Source organism: Callospermophilus lateralis, chromosome 7 (genome assembly GCF_048772815.1).
Source record: "Callospermophilus lateralis isolate mCalLat2 chromosome 7, mCalLat2.hap1, whole genome shotgun sequence".
In the NCBI taxonomy this organism is placed as follows: Eukaryota; Metazoa; Chordata; class Mammalia; order Rodentia; family Sciuridae; genus Callospermophilus; species Callospermophilus lateralis.
In genome coordinates, this window is record NC_135311.1 from 28805747 (window position 1) to 28830200 (window position 24454).

The 24454-nt window shown below is 36.9% G+C and overlaps 1 protein-coding gene across 2 annotated transcripts in view; it reads right to left on the bottom strand.

Moving 5' to 3' along the window:
* Gpsm2 (G protein signaling modulator 2) overlaps positions 1–24454 on the bottom strand; it is a 60552-nt gene that overhangs the window by 2729 nt on the left and 33369 nt on the right. For both annotated transcript variants that reach the window (XM_076861630.1, XM_076861628.1), the window contains 4 exons: positions 13029–13099; positions 9576–9752; positions 7002–7149; positions 5573–5790 (listed from right to left, as the gene is read on the bottom strand). In XM_076861630.1, the coding sequence (XP_076717745.1) occupies positions 5573–5790; positions 7002–7149; positions 9576–9752; positions 13029–13099 (614 nt within the window). The remainder of the gene's footprint in view (positions 1–5572; positions 5791–7001; positions 7150–9575; positions 9753–13028; positions 13100–24454) is intronic.

Consider the following 24454-nt stretch of genomic DNA (forward strand, 5'->3'; position numbering starts at 1 on the left):
TAATTCATTTCTCCCCCTTATATTTTTTCTCCCTTTCCCCTCACTTCCTCTTGTATGTAATTTTGTATACCCCTGAGGGTCTCCTTCCATTTCCATGCAATTTCCCTTCTCTCTCCCTTTCTGTTAAGAGTTTTATAATTTCAGTTCTGATGCTTATGTCTTTGATCCATTTTGAGTTAATTTGTGCATATGGTGTTAGGTAAGGGTTCAATTTCATTCTTTTGTGCATGACCATCTGGTTTTCTCAGGACCATTTTTAATAAGGTTGTTCTTTACCCCATAGAATGATCTTGGCACATGCTATGGTTTGAATGTGTCCCCCAAAGTTCATCTTTTGGAAACTGATTACTACAGTTTGGGGAGGTAGGGCTAATAAGAGGTGATTAGTCCACAGGGCTCTGACTGAATGGCATTATTTTGGGAGTGGGTTAATTACCTTAAGGGTGGGCTTACTATAAAAGTGAGTTCAGGGATAGAGTATAGCCCAGTGGTAGACTACTTGCCTAAACTGTGCAAGAACCTGAGTTCGATCCCTACTGCCCTCCCAACCCTCACCTCTCCAAAAGCCTCTTGCTTTTTTGTTCTTGTACTCTTTTACCCTTCCATGGGATGACGCAGCACAAAGACCCTTACCTTTGCCATGCCAGAGCCAAGCTCCAGAACTGTGAGCAAATAAATTTCTTATTACTAACACCCAGTCTGCAGTACCTATGTAGCAGTATAAAAGGAAGAAATCAGCACCCTTGCTAAAAATCATTTGAGGAAGAAAAAAATATATATATAGATATGCAAGGGTTTATTTTGGGGCTTTCCATTTTATTCTAGTCTTTATGTCTAACTTTATGCTAGTACATTACTGTTTGGGTCACTGTGGCTTAGCAAGAACTTCTGAAATCGGGAAATTTGAGTCCAGCAACCTTGTTCCTCTTGTTTTGGATATTTGGGGCTTTGAGATTTTGTATTAATTTTAAGACAGATTTTTCTATTTCTGCAAATTAAAACTATTGGGATTTTTACAGGGAATGCACTGAATTTGCAGCCTGCAGATTAGTAGGGGAATTTTAATAATAAGTCTCAATCCGTGATCATGGAATGTGTTCCCATTATCTTTTTCAGCAATATTTTGTAGTTTTCACTGCACAAGTAGTTTGCCTCCTTGATTAATTTCTTAGTATTTTAAATGGAATTATTTTTGTAATTTCCCTTTCTAATTCATTGTCAATATAGAAATGCAACTGATATTTTTGTTGATTTTGTATCCTGCTACATTGCTTAGTTCTTTTTTTTTTTTCAATTTTTTTTAGTTGTAGATGAACACACAGTATCTTTATTTCTATGTGGTGCTGAGGATCAAACCCAGTGCCTCACACATGCAAAACAGATGCTTTACCACTGAGCTACAGCCTCAGCCTCATACATTGCTTAGTTCTAATAGTGTGTGTGTGTGTGTAAGTAAAATATTTAAGATATTTATTTATTTTGGCATTGAGGATTGAACCCAGGGGTGCTTAACCACTGAGCCAAATCCCCAGCCCCCCACCCCTTATTTTTATAGGGCCTTGCTAAGTTATTGAGGCTGGCCTTGAACTTGAGATCCTCCCTCCTGCTTCTGCCTCCTAAATTGCTGGGATTACAGGAGTGCCCCATCACTCTGACAGAGTTTTCTTTTTTTTCATAGGTTTTTTTTTTTTTTTAATTTTTTTTTTAGTTGTTGATGGACATTGATTTCTATGTGGTACTGAGGATTGAACCCAGTGCCTCCCACATGCTAGGCAAGTGCTCTACCACTGTACTACAACCCCAGCCCGACAAGGATTTTCTACATATAAGATCATATCACTTGTGAACAAAGATAATTTTACTTCTTCATCAAATCTGAATGTCTTATTTCTCGCCTAATTGCTCTGGCTACAAAATCTAGTACTGTGTTGAATAGAAGCAGCAGAAGTGTGCATTTTTTTCTTGTTCCTGATCTTAGAATGCTTTATTATTTTACCATTGGGTGTAATGTTAGCTGTGGGTTTCTCATATGGCTTTATGTTGTAGCGGTTTAATATTGTTTGTGTTTGTGTGTGTGTGGGTGGTGCTAGGGATTGAACTCCGGACCTTGTACATGTGAGGCAAGCACTCTACCAACTGAGCTACCCCTCATACTGTTTTTAATTTCTTAAGTGTTTTTATCATGAGAATCTTGAATTCTGCCAGGTGGTTTCTTTGCATCAATTCAGAAGATCTTTTTTTTTTTTTTTGGTGGAGGCTGGGCGTAGGTAACTAGAGATTGAACCCACTGGTATTCTACCACTGAGCTACATCCCCAGCCCTCTAAAAAAATTTTGTTGTTGTTTTGAAACAGGGTCTTGCCAAGTTGCCAGGGCTGACCTCAAACTTGTGATCTTCCTGTCTCTGCCTCCTGTGTTGCTGGGATTATAGGTATGCAGCATTGTGCATAGCTTTAATATGAGGTCAATACTGGCTTCACGGAATGAGTTAGAAAGGTTTTTTGTTTTGTTTTTGTTTTTTGAGAAATTTACATGTTTGGTAGAATTTACCAGTAACACTGTCAAGTCTAAGGTTTTTCTTTGCCAGGAGGTTTTTGATTACTAGTACAACCTCCTTACTAGTTATGGGTTTATTTTCCATTTCTTTATGATTTGTTCTTAGTAGGTTTTGTCTAGTAATCTGTCCATTTCATCTCTGTTACACAGTTTGTTAATAGTCATTCATAATTTTCTCTTATTTATTTTTGTATCTGTAGAATCAGTAATAATATCCCACTTTCATTTTGATTTAGTAAGTTTTTTTTAATTGGTGCATTATAGTTGTATATAATAATTGGGTTCACTTTAACAATTATACATAAATGAAATTTAATTTTCCCTTTTATTAGACTAGGTAAGGGTTTGCCAATTTTGTTAATATTTTCAAAGAATGACTTTTAGTTTTGTTGATTTTCTATTGGTTTTCTACCTTTGCCTAATCTTTATAACTTAAGGAATTAGAAAAAAAGTTAGATTGTTGATTTGAGATTTTCTCTTTCTAATGTAAGCATTTACAGTTGTATATTTTTCCCTTTGGTGCCTCCTTTGTTTCGTGCCTTAACTAGGGTGTTATGTTTTCAATTGTCTCTAAGTATTTTCCAGTTTCCCTTTGATTTCTTTGGTTAATAACATTAATTTCCACAAGTTTGTAAATTTCTTACTGTAATTGCTTCTAAATTCATCTTCTGTGGTCAAAATCTTTAAATATGCTGAGACTCAGTATGGTCTATCCTAGAAAATATCCCATGTGCACTTGAGAAGAATGTGCATGCTCTTACTGTTGGGCAGAGTAGCACATGTCTGCTAAGTCTAGTTGGTTTACTGGTTGTTCAAGTTCTCTATTTCCCCAACTCATCTGCTGACTGTCACATCTATTATTGATAATGGAGTACTTAAGTCTGCAATTATTATTGTACAAGAGTTCATTTTCTCTTAAATTTTATCAACTTTTTACTTCATATATTTTAATGCTTTGTTATTAGGTATCTTTCATTTCCTTATTTCCTTACTTTCTTTCCTACTGCCTAGACTTCAAAGTCCACTATTAAAATAACTCCCTGGAATATATCTTCAACTACCTTTCTCTGGCAAAATACCAACCTTGATTAAGTACAGCTGCACTGAATGGTCCTACTTCCAGTGACCTTCATGTGGGGCCTCAGCTCAGTAATCTTATTACTTTAACCTAGTCAAGTTCGTTTCTCAAAGTCAGCTATTTTCCACTTTTTCTCTTCATATTTGTGATGTCCCCAAACCCTACTTTAAAAAAATATATAATTAATTAATTAATTTAGTTGTAGGTGGACACAATACTTTTATTTATCTGTATGTAGTGCTAAGGATCAAACCCAGGGCCTCACACATGCTAGATGAACGCTCTACTGCTGAGCCACAACCCCAGCCCTAATGGCCCTACTTTTTACCAAGAAAATAAAAGCAACCAGAGAAGTCAGAGAATTTCTACTTTTCTCATCTCTAGCTGTACACAAATATTCTGCTTTCCATCTCATAGCTTTTCCTACGCAAAAACTATGTTACCTTCCTGCTGTGATAGTGGCTGCCCTCCCTACTTGACCATTTCCATCTGTAGACATGATGTATTATCATCCAAAGAAAAATGTATCTTTACCCTATGTCTCCCTTAAGCTAATGATCAGTTTTGTTGCTTCTCTTTATAATCAAAACCTCTTGAAAGTTTTCTATACTTACTCTCTCCCCTTTGTAACAATCTTTTGAAATTGGTAATGAGCTTCACATTGCCAAATCTATTAATTATCTTATTTGGCATCTTGGCAACATTTTGAACGTTCTTTAAGATACTTTCTTCACTTGGTTTCCACCTTACCTTTTGTGTATGTTTAATAATTTCTCAGGGCTTTAGTTCCAGCTATATGTTGATTCCTTCCAGTTTAACATATCTAAAATAAAACTCAGGACTTTTCTCTCCAAACCTGCTTCTCCAGTCTTCACCACCATCATTCATTCACCCAGTTGTATTTCAAAGCAAAAATAAGTCATCTTAAGTTTCTCTCATACCTTCATCCAATTTATTAACAGGTTTTGCCAATCAGCCAGAATATCTCTATTCTACTTATCATTACTACTGTCACCCTAGTCTAGATTACCAATCTCTTTTGCCTATTTTACCATGCTAGCTTTGCGGCTGGTTTTTGTACTAATATACTTGCTACTTTACATTTATATATCAGTATCCAGGATGATTTTTCAGAACTCTATTATGTTCCTCACAGATTTAGAACACAAACTTCATCTCAGCCTACAAGAACCCACTTGAACAAGGCCTTAATTACTTGTCCGGCTACATTTTATACCACTCTCCATTTCTCTTTTTCCACACTAGCCACAGTGCCCTTCCTTGAACTTGCTCAGTTATTATATCCTATAGGGGACTTGCTGTATGCCACACTTTATTCAAGTCTCTGTTCAAATAAAAATCCAGAAAGTTATCTAACCACTGTAAAATAGAGGGTCCTCCAACTCCTTCATCCTTTTCAACTTTTTTCATACCAAATATCACTGCTTGACCACATAATTTTCATAAATGTTTGAATATGTGTATTTGTTTACTGTTTCTCTCACTAATGCGGGGTAAAGTACATATATTCAATGTCTAGAACATAATCATGAGTAAGTAGATAATAACTTTAGAATATAAAATGAACCCTTCCTGAATAGAAACTAAGTAGTATACCAGTATAACATGTAGTATACACTGTAACATGAGAACCTGAGCTATATACAGAATTCAAAGACTATGCAGGATGGGTGTGGTGGTGCATGCCTGTAATCCCAGTGGCTAGGGAGGCTGAGGTGGGAGGATCATGAGTTCAAAGCCAGCCCCAGCAATGGCAAGGCACTAAGCAATTCAGTGAGACCCTGTCTCTAAATAAAATACAAAAAATGGCTGAGGATGTTGGCTCAGCAGTTGAGTGCCCCTGAGTTCAATCTCCAGTACCTGCCCCCATCTTAAAAAAAAAAAAAAAAAAAAAAAAAAAAAGACTATTCAGACCTACTTGACATTTTACAAGGATATCAAAGAAGTCTTCATCAGGCTCTTTGTTGTCATTAGTCATTAGTCGGCCAAGTACTGACTGATTGTTGTTTTTTGTCAGACGAAGTCCTGGCAAATTGCTGAAACTGGCCCTCTGGTCATCCAGACGTCGGCTCTGTGAGCTGGCAAGAAGATCTAAAAACTCATCGGTGTTGGGGGACACCACGGAAACATATGGCGCTATGAATAGGGAAAAAAAAGTCCAAAAAATTACAAAAATGTTTAAACATATTTATATTGATTTTTTTAAAAAAAATAAGTGGAATACATTACAATTCTTATTACATGTATACAGCACAATTTTTCATATCTCTGGTTGTATATAAAGTATGTTGACACCAATTTGTGTCTTCATACATGAACTCTGGATAATGATATCCATCACATTCCACTATCCTTGATAATCCCCTGCCCCTTCCCTTTCCCTCCGGAAAAAGGTACACTCATACATACTGCCTTCCTAACACCTGTCCTGACCTCCTCCTTTCAGTGCTGTGTCTGGCAGGCTTTGACAAGATGGTGGTAGCTTTCATTGGCAGGGAGGGAAGCACAACCCCAATGTACCTCAGATGATCCACCTGGAGGTTATTCAGATTTGTCTATATTTTCCTTTATTGACTCGACTTTCCAAATCTATAAGGTATGGGTAGACTTGAGAAGGTGAGTAAACTGCTTTTCTTACAATAATTTCTCAGACCAGGTGGAATGAGATAGTTTTTTTCCGTCCATCCCTGGGATGGGAATTTTAGTGAACTGAGTTAAAGTGCTACTGGAAAGTCTTGATCTGCACAAGTCATATTTTAGTAACTAAAATAAGAAATTTTAAGTAACCTTTTGTAGGCCTAAGACTTAGGCAGGCCTTAGCCATAGGTGACTCCTCAGTCTGTGTAAGCTTTTAGTTGTAGATGGACACAATGTCTTTATTTATTTTCTGTGGTGCTATGGATGGAACCCAGTGCCTCACACGTGCAAGACAAGTGTACTACCACTGAGCTACAACCCCAGTCCAGGCTTTTCATTTTTTATTCCAGATATGAAGTATTTACAAATTATATACAATCATAAGTTATGTACAACTATCATTTTCCCCTCATTTTTTTGTTGGTTCAAACCCAGGGCTATGCCAGGCAAGCACCACCATTGAACTGAACCCCAGCCCCAAAGAAACTAGGGAGTGAAAATGATACAGTGGAAAGCGCTGGACTAAAAACACAGATCTACTTAAGAGAACTCAAAGAACCTTGTTTTGAACTGTACAAATGCCAGCATTTCAAGCATACCTGGATTCAGTTTCGTTTATTTTATCTCCTATGATGAGCACTGAATTCTTAGAAATAAAGCACCAGAATATCAAGAATATTAAAATCAGAACAGCAGTACAGATAACTTACTTTTTAGCGTCCCTTTCGGGGGAGTGGAAGAAGCTGCATGGCGGTTCTTTTCTTGTAAGCAGCACCTCTGGTCATCCATCCTGTTGCTTTGAAATCGGCTTAACAGGTCAAAGAATCCTTCATCTCCAACAGTATCTGCGCTGATTTTCTAAAATGGAGAAAAAATATAAAATATTTCCCATTCTCCTCAGGTCATTAATCAACAATATGATGCACTCAAATGCAAAAGGTATAGGATTAAGATTAAAAATAAATTTTCAAAAAGAATTAAAGAACCAATTTTGGTGATAAAAAGTTATTTCAATCCAACTAACAATTTTTTTTCATTTTTTTTTAAATTCTTTTTTTTTAGTTGTAGATGAACACAATATACCTTTTTTTTTTTTTTTTTTAAGGGGAGGAGAGAGAGAATTTTGATATTTTATCTTTTAGTTTTCAGCAGACACAACATCTTTGTTTGTATGTGGTGCTGAGGATCGAACCCGGGCCGCACGCATGCCAGGTGAGCACGCTACCACTTGAGCCACATCCCCAGCCCAACACAATATACCTTTATTTATTTATTTTTATGCAATACTGAGGATCCAAGCCAGTGCCTCACATGGGCTGGGCAAGCACTCTACCTCTGAGCCACAACCCCAGCCCTAACAAAAAAGTTTTAATTCCTGTATTTCTTTTTTTGTGTGTGTGGTACTAGAAATTGAACCAAGGGGTGCTTTACCACTGAGCTACATCCCCAGCTACATCTTTTTTTTAATATTTATTTTTTAGTATTTGGCGTACACAACATCTTTGTCTGTAATGTGGTGCTGAGGATTGAACCCAGGCCGCACGCATGCTAGGCGAGTGTGCTACCGCTTGAGCCACATCCCCAGCCCCCAAGCTACATCTTTTTAAGACAGGGTTTTGTTAATTTGCTGAGGCTGGCCTCAAACTTGCAATCCTACTGCATCCAAATTGTTGGGATTACAGGCATGTGCCACTGAGCTCAGCCTTTAATTTCTATATTTATAAGACCAAAGAAATGTACCTCAGTCTCAAGAGAACTGCTACAGATATGAATGAGTTATGTAAATAGCCATGCATCACTTAACAATGCATTCTGAGAAACACATTGTTAAAACAGTTTCCTCATGTGAACATCAATATACTCAAACAAACCTAGGAGGTATAACCTACTACACAGCTAAGCCATGTGGTATATACTATTATATAAGTAGAGACGTTGCATATGTGGCACATGGCTGTATGTGTGATGCAGATGTATACCTCAGACTCAAATTTCAGTTCTAAGATTCTACAAAAACAGAATTCAAGTTTAGTTAAGTGAGAAAGCAAGTATATTTTCCTATCATAATATTTACAAGTTTTGGGGTTTTTTGGTACCAAGGTTGAACCCAGGGGTGCTTTACTACTGAGCCACATCCCCAGCTCTTTTTTGTATTTTATTTAGAGTCAAAGTCTCTGAGTTGCTTAGGGCCTCGATAAGTTGCTGGGGCTGGCTCAATCTTTCTGTCTCAGCCTCCTTAGCTACTGGGATTACAGGCATGTGCCACTGTGCCCAGCTTTTTTTCTTTTTTTGATGGTAGTACTGAGAACAGAACCAGGGCATTGTGTATGCAAAGTAAGTGTTCTGCCATTGAGCTATATCTCAAGTCCCTCCAAGATCTTTTTATTAAATATTTGAAGATCCTCAAAAAACAAACTTGTAATAATTAAATATTTGTAGGGAAGAAGGGACCTCTCAATATTTTTACTTAGAAGGCTTCAATTGAAATGAATACAATGTTAAAATTTTTTCCATAATGTAAGTAATATAATAGAGGCATATTTATACAAAATGTAATAGGCCTAAGGAGGAAGTGATTTATTCTTAGAGAAAATTACACAGCTTGTATTTGTGTTGAGTCCATAAGATTGAATATGCTTTTTCAGTTTAGAGATGGTTTATACTGATTAATATGCATTTCTGAAGATTTGTAGTAGTCAGTGAACAACAAGAGGTGGGGGAAGAGGAGGAAAGAAGTCAAAATAGGGACCTTGTATGCAGTACTAACAGGACTGGACTCCACTTTATGTGAAATAAGAGGAGCTAGCATATACTTTTCATTCTAAAATATGCCTGTAATCCCAGCTACTTGGGAGACTGATGGAGGAGGATTCTAAATTCAAGGCCAGCCTTAGCAACTTAGTGAGATCCTCTCTCAAAATAAAAAGGGCTGGTGATGTAGCTTAGTGGTAAAGCACCCCTGAGTTCAAACATCTCAGTACCTCAAAATAAAAGTCCTTGAACAGGCCCTGCATTCAATCCCCAGCACTGTAAAACAAAATATTTATGCAAACAGTAGTACCTGCAACACAAAGTGATAATTACTATCCAAAACAATGAAGCAATTATTTATGAATGGAGTAATTCCTGTTCTGGCTGTGAAAAAAATATAAAAGATAGGAAAACATGGACAAGTTTTCTAAATAACAAAGGTATTTTATGCCATCTATCTGACCAAAAATTCAGGATGAATATAAGAAAACTAAAGTAGGTTGCTACTCAAAACACAATACTCAAAAACATACCCTCTGAGAATTCGGATTTCGGTGGTCAATAGAATTACTGGCATCTTGGAGAACTTTAGCAGAGGAATTGGTTTTGTATTTTTTTCCTTTCAGTCTGTTGACAAAGAGTAGCTTTGCAGAAGGTTTGGCAATGAGAGGTTTTTGTTTAGCAAGAATTTCACTGTTCCAGTTCTGTACCTATAAAATTACAGATGAATAGCAAGACATGAAAAAACCCAACTCTGGTTTCTTTTATCATTAACCTGACATGTTAATGCACTGACTATTGGGATGGGAGGAGAATTTCAGATCTCTTAGTAAGTCCCCCTTTTCAGTGTATTTCAGTATTTTAAAGAGCTTATATCAAATGTGTTAGGAGAAAGATACAAAGTAGTATGGATGTGAGCTACATAAAAATCTGTTATAACTGGAAATTCTGGATGCATGTGTAATTTTTTACCATAAAAATTAAACTTTAGTACGTCCATGGTACTGGCAATTTTTCTGATGATAAAAAACTGTTTTCACTAACACATGCTAAATTTCCACTAGGCAAAACCAATTTATATAGATCTAGATCTGCTTTAAATACACATGGCAATCTCTAACAGACTCAAAATAACAAATATTTATTCAGTATGAAGGAAGAATATATAGTACTTACAATAGCCCTAGGACATTTGCAGCTTTAACATTCCATCCTAAGTGCAAATAATTTTAAAGGTCTGTTCTTATATAACAATTGACAATTTTCACATTGCACATTTTTCATAGAAGACATTCATGTGTTGGTAAAATGTACAAATTTCAAGTATACAATAAAACTCCTACCCCAATTGAGATATACTATGGGAGACCAACCTTGCACATGACTGAGTCACACTCCCCGGCTGGGTGCTGAGGCGCTCAGTCACAGAAATGTGACAGAGCTTTCCCCTCCCTTCTTGGGTTCGAGGGGCGGTGTCCCGTGCATGGATGTGTCTTGTTACAGCCCCATGGGTGGAGCTACGCTCACCTGTTCCTTTGTAATATAACCCCTTGCCCTGTTTAAGATAGAATCTTCCATGGAAGTGCCTTGTGTGTGTGTCCCCTTCTCTTACTGTGCCTTTGGGGGTGGCCTACCCAGGTGTCAGTCAACCTGCTGACAGTGGACAACAAGAAGACAGACTCAGCCCCCTGAAACCTGACCCCTTGCCTCATTTGAATATCTTTTCCTCATCGCGTGCGTGCGCGCTGGCGCTTTCTCTCACTCTCTCTCTCTCTCTCTCTCTCTCTCTGAAGACCCTTAAGGTCAAGTAGCCATCACAGCAACCCCAAAGAAAAAGGTATTTGTGTCTCTTGTGTGGTTATTTTGTGCAGCCCAGTTAGCCCAGTTCAACTGGAGTGACCCCTGAGCCTTTTAGTTTCGAGAACAGAAACCCGGCAATTACATTTCATTCTACTCAGAAAAGTCTCCTATGAAGTACTAATTAAAATAACCCCTACTCCGAGGCTCATATACAGGAATGAGACACATAGCTGGTAGGGAAATTATCTGGTAGAATCAATTTCATGGCCTACTGATCGGTGTGAGAACATAAAACTGTACTTAAAACTCAAGTTGAAATTGGAAAAATGTTTCTTATGTAGTTATTTGGACTTTCAGTCTCATAACACTGAATGTAAGAATCCAAAGTGGAGTTAACATCTTAAAAATCATGAAGGCTGGGGCTGGGGTTGTGGCTCAGTGGTAGAGCGTTTGCCTAGCATGCATGAGACACTGAATTCGATTCTCAGCACCACATACAAATAAATAAAATAAAGATTCATCAACAACTTAAATTTTTTTTTTTTAAATTATGAAGGCAAGTTATTTCCAACCCCAGTTTTTTTCCTGCATGTATGCTGAGGACTGAACCTACTCTTTATGCATGCTAAGTATTCACTCTGACCACCCCTTAACCAAGAATTCTATAGTCATCAAAATTACCAGGAAAAAGACATTTTCACAACTTTTCAGACATCCAAGTCTCAAAAGTCCCCTCTCACTGCACTCTTGCCCAAGCTGCAACTTTGAACCCAGAGTTCTCCGTTTTCCTTACATGTGCTTCTTTGTTGACAGTAATAAAATAATGAACTCTGGCAAATTTATTATGAGGAAAAAGGAATCAACTCCACTAAAATATTTTTAAATGGAGATAAAACCTGGCTCTTGGAGAATTACCAGATTGACTCCAGTAAACTTCTTATAGAATTTAGAAGAATTCTAGTTATACCATTACACAGGTAGGCGTAAGATAACAAATTAATCTGCTACCTATTAGTAGGTTTCTAACTAGAAGAAAGCAGACTAAAACTGTCCTAACTTTAAAAAAAAGTGTGGACTTAATAGATTTATATTTGAAAACTACTCAGAAGGTAAGAGCTAGATATTTGGGAGGAATCTCAAGGTCCTTCAGAAGTTACCAGAGTTTTTAAACTCTGTAACTGATGGGAATAAGAACTCTTGGATATGAGATCAAGACAATTAGATGTCGGATTTTTGAAGGCTATTCATTCAAAAAGAGTTAATATTAAAACATCATATGCTAGTTATTATAATGATAGGGCAAAAGAATAATGACATAGAAAAATGCTCTTAACACATGACTATATATTATAAAATAGCACCTAAAATGTGATAACATTCAAATGAAAATGCCAAATGAAAAGATCAACATATTATAGTTAGTTACTATGAGTTGACATTACTGATTATTTCAATTTTCTTGCTGGAATTTTCTAAAGTTGCTATAATGAACCTATCTCATAAAAAACTTATTTCTAAAAATACACCATGAGGGCATGAGAGCCTATTGTAACAATGTAAAACTAAGTTAAATGGAGGTGGAAGAAAGTAGCCTTGATTTGTTTTCCAATAACCTTTTTCCTATTATGAAGTTCCTTGTGTAACGCACCCCCCGCAAAAAAAAAAAGCCTAAGGAGGATGCATCTTGAATAAAAAGTACTTTGTCGGTTAAAAAAAAATGCAGCTAGAAAAACCACTTTCCTCTTGATTATAGTTGCTGGTCATGTAGTTGAAAAGAAAAAAAAAGCTTCCTGATTATTTATTGATCTTTCTGATCTTTTAATTTTAAAAAAAAGTAATACATTTACATGGTAAAATATTCAAAACAGTTCAAACTGGTATATAAAGTATCTCCAGCCTAACTGCGACACCCAGTCCTCTTCCCAGAAGTCATAATTGTTGCCAAGTTTCTGACATGCTTTTCCAGAAATGCTTTATGAATCCACAAAGGATATGCATTTATCTTATACAAGTGACAACATGCTGTACATATTAATTTTGTACTGCACCCTTTCCCATTCTTTTTAAGGCAAAATTTTAAGTGAGAGCCACAAAGGACGAGGTGTATGCAGATTATTTTGTTTAAATTAAAAGTTACTAAAATATTTCATAACAGTACATAAAATTTAAAACATAAAATGGCCAACCTTTTCTGGTGTTAACTTCATGAGTTCCATATTTTCCATACTGTGTCGGCGTCCCAACTTGGGGCGGGCACCTTTGTAAAAGAATTTTTAATTCAAATGAATCAAGGAATCTTTTAAGAGTACAAATTCAGCCTCACTACACATTCAGTTCTAAAGTCTGATACATAAATTCTTACAAAAGGAGGAGACATACATTTTTTTAAAGAATAATTATTTTCCACACCAACTACATAAAAATATATACTCCCTCTAAAATGCTTTGATGTAAGGAAGTTACATTTTGGTTAGAAACTAACCACTGGTTACTAACATTACCTCTTAATTTAGAAAAGGCATTTTATAATAACTGGTTTTATAGTATCCACATAGTCTCAAGAAAAAAAAACTACAGGGTGGTTTAAATTAAGTAAAAACATAAGGAAAAGGCTTTAGGGCTTCAATTTTGGGGGAAAAAAATCAAAATAACATCCCCAGTACTATACTGTTACTCCTTTCTAAGTAATTCCTTTCCATTTTAAGAGCTCATTAGATGATGGGTTTACTGCCAGTCAGGAAACAAGTTAAAATGCAAGGTCCTCAAAATATTTTTTCAATAAAATTAGTAAATATTAAATACAGAGAATTTCCATATCTACTCAATCTTTTTAAAATTAAGTAGTATTTTTAGAGGTATAATACTGACATCTAATACTCAACTTACAAATAAAACATTAACAACATATTAAGCTCCCTTTGTGTGATTCCTTTCATAATTTCTTTTATATATTTATATATAAATATATTTATATATCTTATATATTTCCATTATATATGTATCTCTAGGCCATGCAGCATTATTTGCATTATTTTGAACATTTATAAATAGCATCATACTGTACATATTCTACAACTTGCTTTCTTTGTGAGATTCATTCAATTTTTAAAAATTTATATGTGGTGCTGAGAATAGAACCCAGTGCCTCACACAATGGTAGCTTAAAGCATTCTACCACTGAGCCCCAGCCATTAATTAATTTTCATCATCATTTTAGGACTAGGAAATTATCCTTTTTACAGGTTACAGATATTTAGGTTGCTTCCCTTTTTTTTGTTGTTGTTGTTATAAACAATACTAGATAAACTTTTGGTAATGTCTTTGGTGTACAAAATCAAGAATTTCTTCCAGTTTAGATACCAGGGGTATGTAACTGGGAGTGAAATTGCTGGAACACACACCTTTAACTTCACCAGAATGCTGCCTGGTTGATTTACAGAGTATACCAATTTCCATCCCATCAACAGTGTGTAAGAGTTTCCATTACAGTACATTACGTCAGCACTAGTACTGCTGGCCACAAAGCACACTCATGGAATGGTTTTATCTTCCTAGTGAACAGAACCTGTTGATCATTGGGAATCACTCCTATGAAATGATCTTTTTTGTCTTGAAGTTCTTTTTATCAAGTATTAATATAGTCCATACCAGCTTCCTTTTAGGTTATAACATGGTCATAGTCTTTTTCTATCCTTTTACTTTTATTTTCAGTTTTACTATACTAATATTTATTATATATGTATACTATATTTATATTCCTTTATATTACTATATTTCTATATTACATTTATATTACTATAAAAATTGTCTTGCTGTAGATCTGTTAATCTATTGTTGTTGATGTGGTACCAGGGATTGAACCAAGGGGCAGGGCGCTCTACCACTGAGCTACATCCCCCAGCCCCTTTTTAAATTTTGAGACTGTGTTTTGCTAATTGCCCAGGGTGGTCTTGAACTTGAGATCCTCCCGCCTGAGCCTCCCGAGTTGCTGGAATTACAAGAGTGTGCCACCATGCTTGGAAGATTTGTTAATATTTTTAAAGAACCAAATTTTACCTTTTAAAACTCCTCTCTATTAAATCTTTATTTTATTAAATTCTGACCTTCAAAGGCTAGCTTCAGCAATTTAGCAAGGCCCTAATCAACTTAGTGAGACCTTATCTCAGAATAAAAAAATTTTAAAAAGGGCTGGGGATGTAGCTCAATGGTTAAGTGCCTCTGGGTTCAATCAGGTACCCCCCCCCCAAAAAAAAAATCTGCTCTTATCTTTAATATGTCTTCCACTTATTTTCAGTTTATTCTGAATTTTTTCCTTTTGGATTTTTAAAATGCAAATTTTGTTCTAACTACCAGTATAAGTCACATGGCCACAAAATTTGGAATAGAGCATTTTTTTAATGATATACTGTAATTATTTTTTTAATACCTTTATTTATTTATTTACTTTTATGTGGTGCTGAGGATCAAACCCAGGGCCTTACACATGCTAACGAGCGCTCTATCACTAAGCCACAATCCCCAGCCTTGAAATAGAGTATTTTCATTATGATTTAGTCCTAAATTATTTTATAATTTTTTAAAATATTTATTTATGTATTTTTAGTTTTAGGTGGACACGTTATTTTGTTTTTATGTGGTGCTGAAGATTGAACCCAGTGCCTCATGCATGCCAGGCAAGCACTCTACCACTGTGCCACAACCCCAACCCCAAATTATTTTCTAATTTTCAAGATTTTTCTTCAACCTATTCCTTAGAAGTATGTTTATAAGTCTTCAAGTCAATGTTTTGTTTACTTGATATTAATTTCTAACTTAATAACATTTGGGGCATGAAACTTATGTAATATAGATTCTAAGAAATGCGCTATTTGTTTTATTGGGTTAGCTTTATTGTTAAATTTTGGTAGAAAGAACATGAATTGACCAGTTGCTAGGTACAGCATTCTATGTTCCATTAAATCTGTTTTGCACTTTTTAATTGTGATCCATATTAAGAAATACATTGTGTTATACCCCTGAACACACATGTACAAAGCATAACAAAACCTCACACAACAGTTTTATACACACACACACACACCCAAGTGCATTTCTTAAAAAATTATTTATTCTAATTTGTTATACGTGATTGCAGAATACAATTCATTTCATAGTGCACATGTAGAGCACAATTTTTCAGGTCACTGATTGTACACAAAGTATTTTCATACCATTCATGTCTTCAACTCTCCTCTCTATAACTTACTACTCAGGCAACTCTTGGAAACTTACTTAACTCTCCTGCCTCCATTTCCATTTCCTATCATCTGTTAAGGATAACAGAAACTTATCTCCTAGAATTATTAAGATCAGATGAGTTAAAATATGTAAAGCTCTGAAATCAGTGCCTAGCACAAAGAAAGCATCCAATAAACATTAACTGTGACTATTTTTATTATTCTCCTATTTTTATTTATTTATTTATTTTATTGTTGTGGTTGGGTTTGGTTTTGTTTTTTGGGCAGTGCTGGGGATTGATCCTAGAGCCTAGTGCATTCGAGGCAGTTGCTCTACCCTGGAGATTCAGTATGCAGGCCTCTCCTTCTGAATTTCTATAAACATTTAACCACAGTCATTTTATTTTCGGAATCTGATAATTCTACCATCCAAAGATATTGGTGACCTAATCTTGCAGGGTTTATTTGTTGCTGGTGTTTTGTTTGTTTTCCCTTACTCATGTTGACTTGATTTTTTTTTTTATGTGTCTGGTAATTTTTCTGTTTTCAGTCATGGCCCAGGATCAAGGATGCATTCCTCCAGAAAACATGCGGTCCTACTTTGGCTAAGTACTTCAAACCCAAAAATACTTTAATGGATTGGGGTTTCTTAGATTGTGTGTAAATCAAATTTCAAACCAGTATGTAGGCAGGCTTATAAATTCAGATTCTTAGAAAGGTTCCTTTTTCTACTCAGAGCCGACACCAGAAATAAAAAAATTGTTTCTTGCAGATTCCTTTCCGTGGTACTGGGGATACAACAATAAACAAAGGAGACAAACTCCAAACAAAACAAAATTTTTAAAAATCCATCCTCAAGAATCCTGACTGAGCAAGTAGGGAAGTGGTAGGAAAAGAAGGTGAAGATGTTGGCTTGGTTCAGGTTACAGAGGACCTTTTTATTTTTAATTACTTATTTATTCTAATTTGTTATCTATGACGGCAGAATGCAATTCGATTCACATTACACATACAGAATGCAATTTTTCAAGTCTCTGGTTGTATACAAAGTATTTTCACACCATTCATGTCTTCATACATGTACTTAGGGTAATGATGTCTACCTCATTCCACCATCTTTCCTGCCCCCATGTCTCCTTCCTCCCCCCTCCCTTCCCTTTGCCCTATCTAAAGTTCCTCCATTCCTCCGAAGCTCCCATTATGAGTCAGCATCTTCATATTAAAGAAAACATTTGGCCTTTGGTTTTTTGGGACTGGCTTACTTCACTTAGCATAATATTCTCCAACTCCATCCATTTACCTGCAAATGCCATGATTTTGTTCTCTTTTAATGGTGAGTAATATTCCTTTGTGTATATATACCACAGTTTCCCTATCCATTCATCTACAGAAGGGTATTATAGAAGGCCTTTTAATCACTGTGAGGACTGAGGACTTGGTTCTGGATGTAATGGGAAGTCACTGGAGGGTTTAGAACAGAGGAACAACATGACATAATTTACTATGTGTGTGTGTGATACTGGGGATTAAACCCAGTATTACTGAGCTACATCTCAGCCCTTTTTATTTTTCGAGACAGACAGGGTCTCACTAAGTTGCCCAGGCTGGCCTTGAATTTGTGATCCTCCTGCTTCCACCTCCTGAATAGCTGGGATTATAGCACTGTGCCACTGTATGTGAAATGATTTACATTTGGAGAGTGGGGAGGGTACAGGGGATTGAACTCAGGGGCACTCAACCACTAAGCCAGATCCCCAGCCCAATTTTGATTTTTTTTTAGAGACAGGGTCTCACAAGTTGTTTAGCAACTCGCTTTTGCTGAGGCTGGCTTTGAACTTTCATCCTCCTGTTTCAGTCTCCTGAGCCACCGGGATTACAGCGCCACCATGCCCAGCTCCAGTGATTTACATTTTAAAGGAGTATTTTAGCTATTGTATTGGAAAACTTAGGCATGAGGGATCATAACTGGAAATAAGAAAAACAATGGGCTAGAATTCTCCTGGAGACTTTGGCAGTATGTACTAAGACTGTTGCAGTACACATGGTTGATTAGAGATACTCTTGAAGGCAGGGTTTCTAACAGGTTGGCTGTAGAAATTAGGGAACAAGGATGCTTTTTTTGTCCTGAACATGGGAGTCAATAGTGGTGCCATTGCCTCAGATGGAGTAGACAGGAGAGTGTATGTGGAGGGAACACATTTGGACATGTTAAGTTTTAGATTCCAAATAAACATTCAAGCGGAAATGTTATAATTATATGGGTATCAAACTCAAGAGAGAAATTATGGCTGAAAACATGAATTTGAAAATAGCATACTGAGGCTGGGGATGTGCTCGCCTGGCATGCGTGCGGCCCAGGTTCGATCCTCAGCACCACATACAAAGATGTTGTGTCTGCCAAAAACTAAAAAATAAATATTAAAATTCATTCTCTCCCTCTCTCTCCCTCTCACTCTCTAAAAAAAAATGAAATCAGCATATAAACTATATAGAAGAGAAGCAAGTGAATGAGATCATCTAGAGGTTATGCTGTTTAATGATCTACATATGGATTTTTCCATTTTAACTAATTCAAGATGAATAATAATATTAAACAATTAGCCAGGTGCAGTGACGCACGGCTGTAATCTCAGTGAGGCAGGGGAATTCCAAGTTCAAGGCCCGTCTCAGCAATTTAGGGAAGCTCTTAGCATCTTAGTGAGACCCTTTCTCAAAATAAGAAGAGCTGTAGCTCAGTTATAAAGCATCCCTGGATTAAATCCCCATTACCAAAAAGGAAGGGAAAGGTAAACTGATTTCCTCACTTGCATGAACCACAGTTTGAATGCTCAAGTGCTATATGTGGCTAGTGGCTATTATATTGGACAGCACAGATATAGAACTTCTCTGTTATCAAAAAAAAAGTTTTCTTGGAAGCACCAACCTAGAGCATAGAATAGAAAAAACAAGAATAAAAGCAGAAAGAAGCATAGATAGATGAATAATAGGGAGGGAAATAAAAGAGAAAAGAGGGAGAAAAGGTCCATTGAACATTACAAATTTAAAAGATGAAAAGATGAAGGGAGAGAATGAGTAAAGAAAACCAGAAAAGTAGAATAATCATGGAGGCCAGAGAAAGACAGTTATTTTGAGGTAGAAATGATCAGTTGTAGGAAATAAATGCTGAGGAATCAAGTAAACTGACATCTGAAAACTGATGCATGGTAAAAATTTGGTAAAATGGAGGTTTCTGGTAACCTTGAATGGGGCCAGAGTTTGAGCGGAGTGGGTTCCAGAAAGAAAGGGAACACTAGGATCTTTTCCAAGTTTTGTTATAAAAGGAATAGGTCTATAGCTAGAGAAGTCCATGAGAATAAGTGATAATTTTAGAAGAGCTCTTGTAGCATAACCTAAATGAAAGTTAAACACAGGAAAACTTTTTAGCACATTATTCAATTACAAAGCATAGTTTTAATTTATTATACGGTCTACACTTCAGAATTTTTTACCAAAGGTTTTGGAAAGTCCCAATCAGATGACTAGCTACTAATTTCTTTTCCTTTTATCCTTTTCTCTATGTAGAACTAAGAGAAAAAAAATGGAAAGATAAAAGCTAGATATTTGTGTCAGTGATTTTTTTTTCAGATTGCAAATGTCTCAAGCTTATGATCCATATTTTAAAAATTATTTCACAGTTACAAAAATGTGGTAAATTTAAAAATATGATTTTCATCTTGTCTCCTTTAATTTATGTAATCAAAAGTAGATTTTGGGTTTGGGGATTGGCTCAGTGATAAAGAGCTTACCCAGCATATATGAGGTGCTGAGTTCATTCCCCAGTACCATAAAAAAAAGGGGGTTGGGGTGGGGTTGTAGCTCAGTGTTAGAGTGCTTGCTTAGCATGTATGAGGCACTGGGTTCAATTCTCAGAACCACATATACAATTGGTCAACAAAATATATGAAAAATGTTCAACATCTCTAGCAATTAGAAAAATGCAAATTAAAACTACACTGAGGGGCTGGGAATATAGCTCAGTTGGTAGAGCACTTGCCTCACATGCACAAGGTCCTGGGTTCAACCCTCAGCACCGCAAAAAAAAAAAAAAAAAAAAAAAATTACACTTGAGATTTTATCTCCAGTCAAAATGACAATTATTAAGAATAGAAGCTAAAATAAATGTTGAGGATGTAGGGAAAAAGGTACATTCATACATTGCTGGTGGGACTGCAAATTGGTGCAAACACTACAGAAAGCAGTATAGAGATTCCTCAGAAAACTTGGAATGGAATCACCATCTGACCCAATTATCTCGCTCCTCTGTTTATACCCAAAGGACTTAAAATCAGCATACTATAGTGACATGGTCACCTCAATGTTTATAGAAGCTCAATTCACAATAGCTAAACTATGGAACCAGTTTAGGTGCCCTTCAACAGATTGACAGATAAAGAAAATGTGGTATATATACACAATGGAATATTACTCAGTCATAAAGAAGAAAGTATGGCATTTGCCAGTAAATGGACAGAACTAGAGAATACATACTAAGTGAAATAAGCCAATCTCAAAAAATCAAAGGCCAAATGTTTTCTCTGATATGCAGATGCAAATTCACAATAAGGGGGTGGGTTAGGGAAGAAAAGAAGTACTTCTGATTAGACAAGGGGGAATGAAGGCAGGGGTGGGGGGGGAATGGGAATATGAAAGAGTAGAGTGAATCGGACATTACTATCCTTTGTGCATATATGATTACATGACCAATGTAATTCTACATCGTACACGATATTTATAACATGTACAATATGTATAATATATATATATATATCATATAGTATAATATGTCAAAATACATTCTACTATCATGTATAACTAACAAAAACAAATATTTTAAAGCACACTATTTTTTAAAAAAAAATTTTTCTTTCAGAAATAGAGATATTCTGGCACATTTCTCCCCGTATGCTGGGAGCCATCAGCCAAGTAGGTATGACAAATTCCTTGCCAGCTTACTCCCATGCTGTCTAGTGGAAGGACTTCTGAAAGGTGACCTTGCTCAAGGACCAGGGCAGGATCCGTGTTTAGGGTGTTCCCCCTTTAGAATAGGGCAGTTTAGCATAATAGGAGATTAGGGTGTTCCCCCTTTAGAATAGGGCGTATCCTGCTGCTGAGTTCCTCTTGAGTGCTTAGGGTCAGACAGTATATTTTGGGAGACAGAAGCCCATGCGGAGTGGATTTGGGCAGAGAACGTGGATTCCCCCAGAGCGTGTTTGTAGACGGCCGGTGTGAGTTCGGGAATAAAGAATTGCTGTTTGAATCTACAAGCTGTGTGGAGACTCGTGATTTGTGCCCAGCCAGAGACTGCGGCATCTGGGGCCCGTACGGGGAACATCTAAAAAGAAGGTAAGTGAAATTGTTCAGCCCCTGAAGGAGAGCCAAAGAATGGGTGAGCATTTCAAAAAACAATGTGTTCTTGTTTTGATTTATTTTGTTTTTATTTCAAGTTGCCTGTTCCTAGAAATTTCTCAGGCAAACTGGAAAAAATGGTTGACTAAAGGCTTGAAGTTTGTCGGCCCTGAGGAAGAGAAAATTGATAAAACGATTTTTTATTCCGTTTTTGCTTCATTCAATTTCAGTTTTGTTTTGTGTTATCTTATTGGGTTGTGTTATCTTTATAGTAGATTAAAACAAACTGAAAAGATGTTAAGTAAATTGTTAGAGGTTCAGAACATGGAGAAAGACATTTTAGATCAAGCAAAAGAGAAGGTCTCTCGAGCTAGTCAGACAGAGGAAGAAAATTTAAAGGATAAGGGGTTGTTAGGAAAAAGGCCACAACAGGAGGCTGTTACTAACTCCGTTTTATCACAAGAGGGTTTAATTCAACCAACAGACCCACCGATAGAGACAGCTGAGTGGCCCTCAAACCCCGTAGTTGATAATTGGGATCCTGAGATAGGACCTCGAAGATTAGCATGCCCTGTACTTGAGCAGGCAGGAGGGCAGCGAATTCACCGTGCTTTAGATTTTAAAACAGTGAAGCAGTTAAAAGAGGCTATAACAACCTATGGTCCCCAAGCTCCCTTCACGGTGAGCATGGTCGAGTCCATTACTAACTTGGACATGACGCCAGCAGATTGGGCTAGCATGTGTAAATCTGTGCTAAATGGAGGACAATATTTGTTATGGAAGGTTGCCAATGAGGAATTTTGCGCAGAGACAGCTAGGCGAAATGCAGCAGCCGGTTACCCTCAAAGAAATCTAGAAATGTTACTAGGGAAAGGACCTTATGAGGGTCAGCGGCAACAAATTGAATATGATCCTGCTATATATGCACAAATTGCTGCAGACGCAGTTAGGGCATGGAAGACTTTACAAGGACATGGAGATTTACAAGGTCAGCTATCTAAGGTAATACAGAGAGCTAATGAACCTTACGCTGACTTTGTAGATAGGCTAATTCAAACGGCTGCCAAAATATTTGGGGATACGGAACAAGCAATGCCATTGATAAAGCAACTGGCTTATGACCAAGCAAATCGTTGCTGCAGAGAGGTTATTAGACCATGGAGACATGAAGATTTAAACACATATATTAAATTATGTAGAGATATTAATGAACAAGGGCAAGTCTTGGCAGCTGCAGTACAACAGGCTTTAGATGCCAGGCCAAAAACATGCTATGATTGTGAACAAACAGGAAATTTTAAAAGGAGTTGCCCCATAGGAGGAGGATTTAACAAAACTAGGTATCAAAGAAATAGAATACCGGGTATTTGCCCAAGATGCCGTAGAGGGAGACATTGGGCTAATGAATGCCGTTCTGAAACTACCATAGAGGGTACTCCCTTATCAAAAAACGGACAAGGACCAGGTATTTACCCACGATATCGTGGAGAAAGGCATCAGGCTCCATTGCCAAAAAACGGACAGCCGGGCCCAATGCTCCGGGGCCCACAACCACAAATATACGGGGCAGTGGAGGAACCCAGCAACACCATCAGAGTAGTGCCCAGGACACAATGTCCATTAAATCCCTCATCAGACAAACCCGAGGGAGCGCAGGGTTGGACATCTGCACCTCTGCCAGAGCAGTACTAACTCCAGAGATGGGAGTTCAAATCATTCCCACAGGAATAAAAGGACCTCTTCCCCAAGGGACAGTAGGCTTATTATTGGGACGTAGTTCATCTACATTAAAAGGACTTATGATAAGTCCCGGGGTAATTGATCCCGATTATGTAGGCGAAATAAAAATTATAGCTAGTTCTCCAAGAGGTATATCAGTAATTTCACCTGGAGATAGAATAGCACAGTTGTTAATAATACCCAGCCTACATAATAAATTTCCTAGTCATAGTGTAAAAAGAGGTTCTAGGGGATTAGGCTCCACAGGGTAGATTGGGCTATGTTGTCTTTAAATTTAGATTCTCGCCCAATGTTAAAACTAAATATTCAAGGACACGACTTTAATGGGCTACTGGACACAGGTGCAGACCTTAGCATCATATCTAGTAAGGAATGGCCAAAACATTGGCCATTACAACAAGCCACTCAAACGCTTCGAGGCCTAGGAGTGGCTACTAATCCCCATAGAAGTGCAATGATATTAGATTGGAAGGATCCTGAAGGATGTGAGGGAACTATATAGCCCTATGTATTGGATCATCTTCCTATAAATTTATGGGGACGAGATGTCCTAGATCAATTAGGTTTGACGTTAACAAATAACATCAATCCTAAAGAGCCCACTACTAGGGCTAGACAAGGTTTTAGGAAAGAAAAAAGATTAGGAAAACAAGGACAAGGTATAGCAGCACCAATTCAAATAGATCAAGGAACAGACAGACATGGGTTGGATTTTCAGAAAGGGCCACTGAGACAATAAAAATTACTTGGAAATCAGAAAGACCAGTGTGGGTTCCTCAGTGGCCCCTGACTAAAGAAAAGATACAAGTAGCCCATGATCTGGTCAAACAACAATTAGTGGAAGGACATATACAACCTTCCATATCTCCTCATAATACTCCCATTTTTGTCATTAAAAAGAAATCTGGTAAATGGAGATTATTGCAAGATTTAAGAGCCATTAATAATGAGATGGTTATTATGGGACCTGCTCAATCAGGGATTCCTCAATTGTCTGCTTTGCCAAAAACCTGGCATGTTTTAGCCATAGATATTAAAGATTGTTTTTTTTCAATTCCAATTCATCCCGAGGATAGTCCACGTTTTGCATTTACTATCCCTGCATTAAATCATGAAGGTCCTGATCAGAGATATGAATGGAAAGTACTCCCTCAAGGGATGGCTAACAGTCCAACTATGTGTCAAATATATGTTAATAAAGCAATCCAGCCACTTAGAAATCAAAATCCTGAACTACAAATATTTCACTATATGGATGATGTATTATTGGC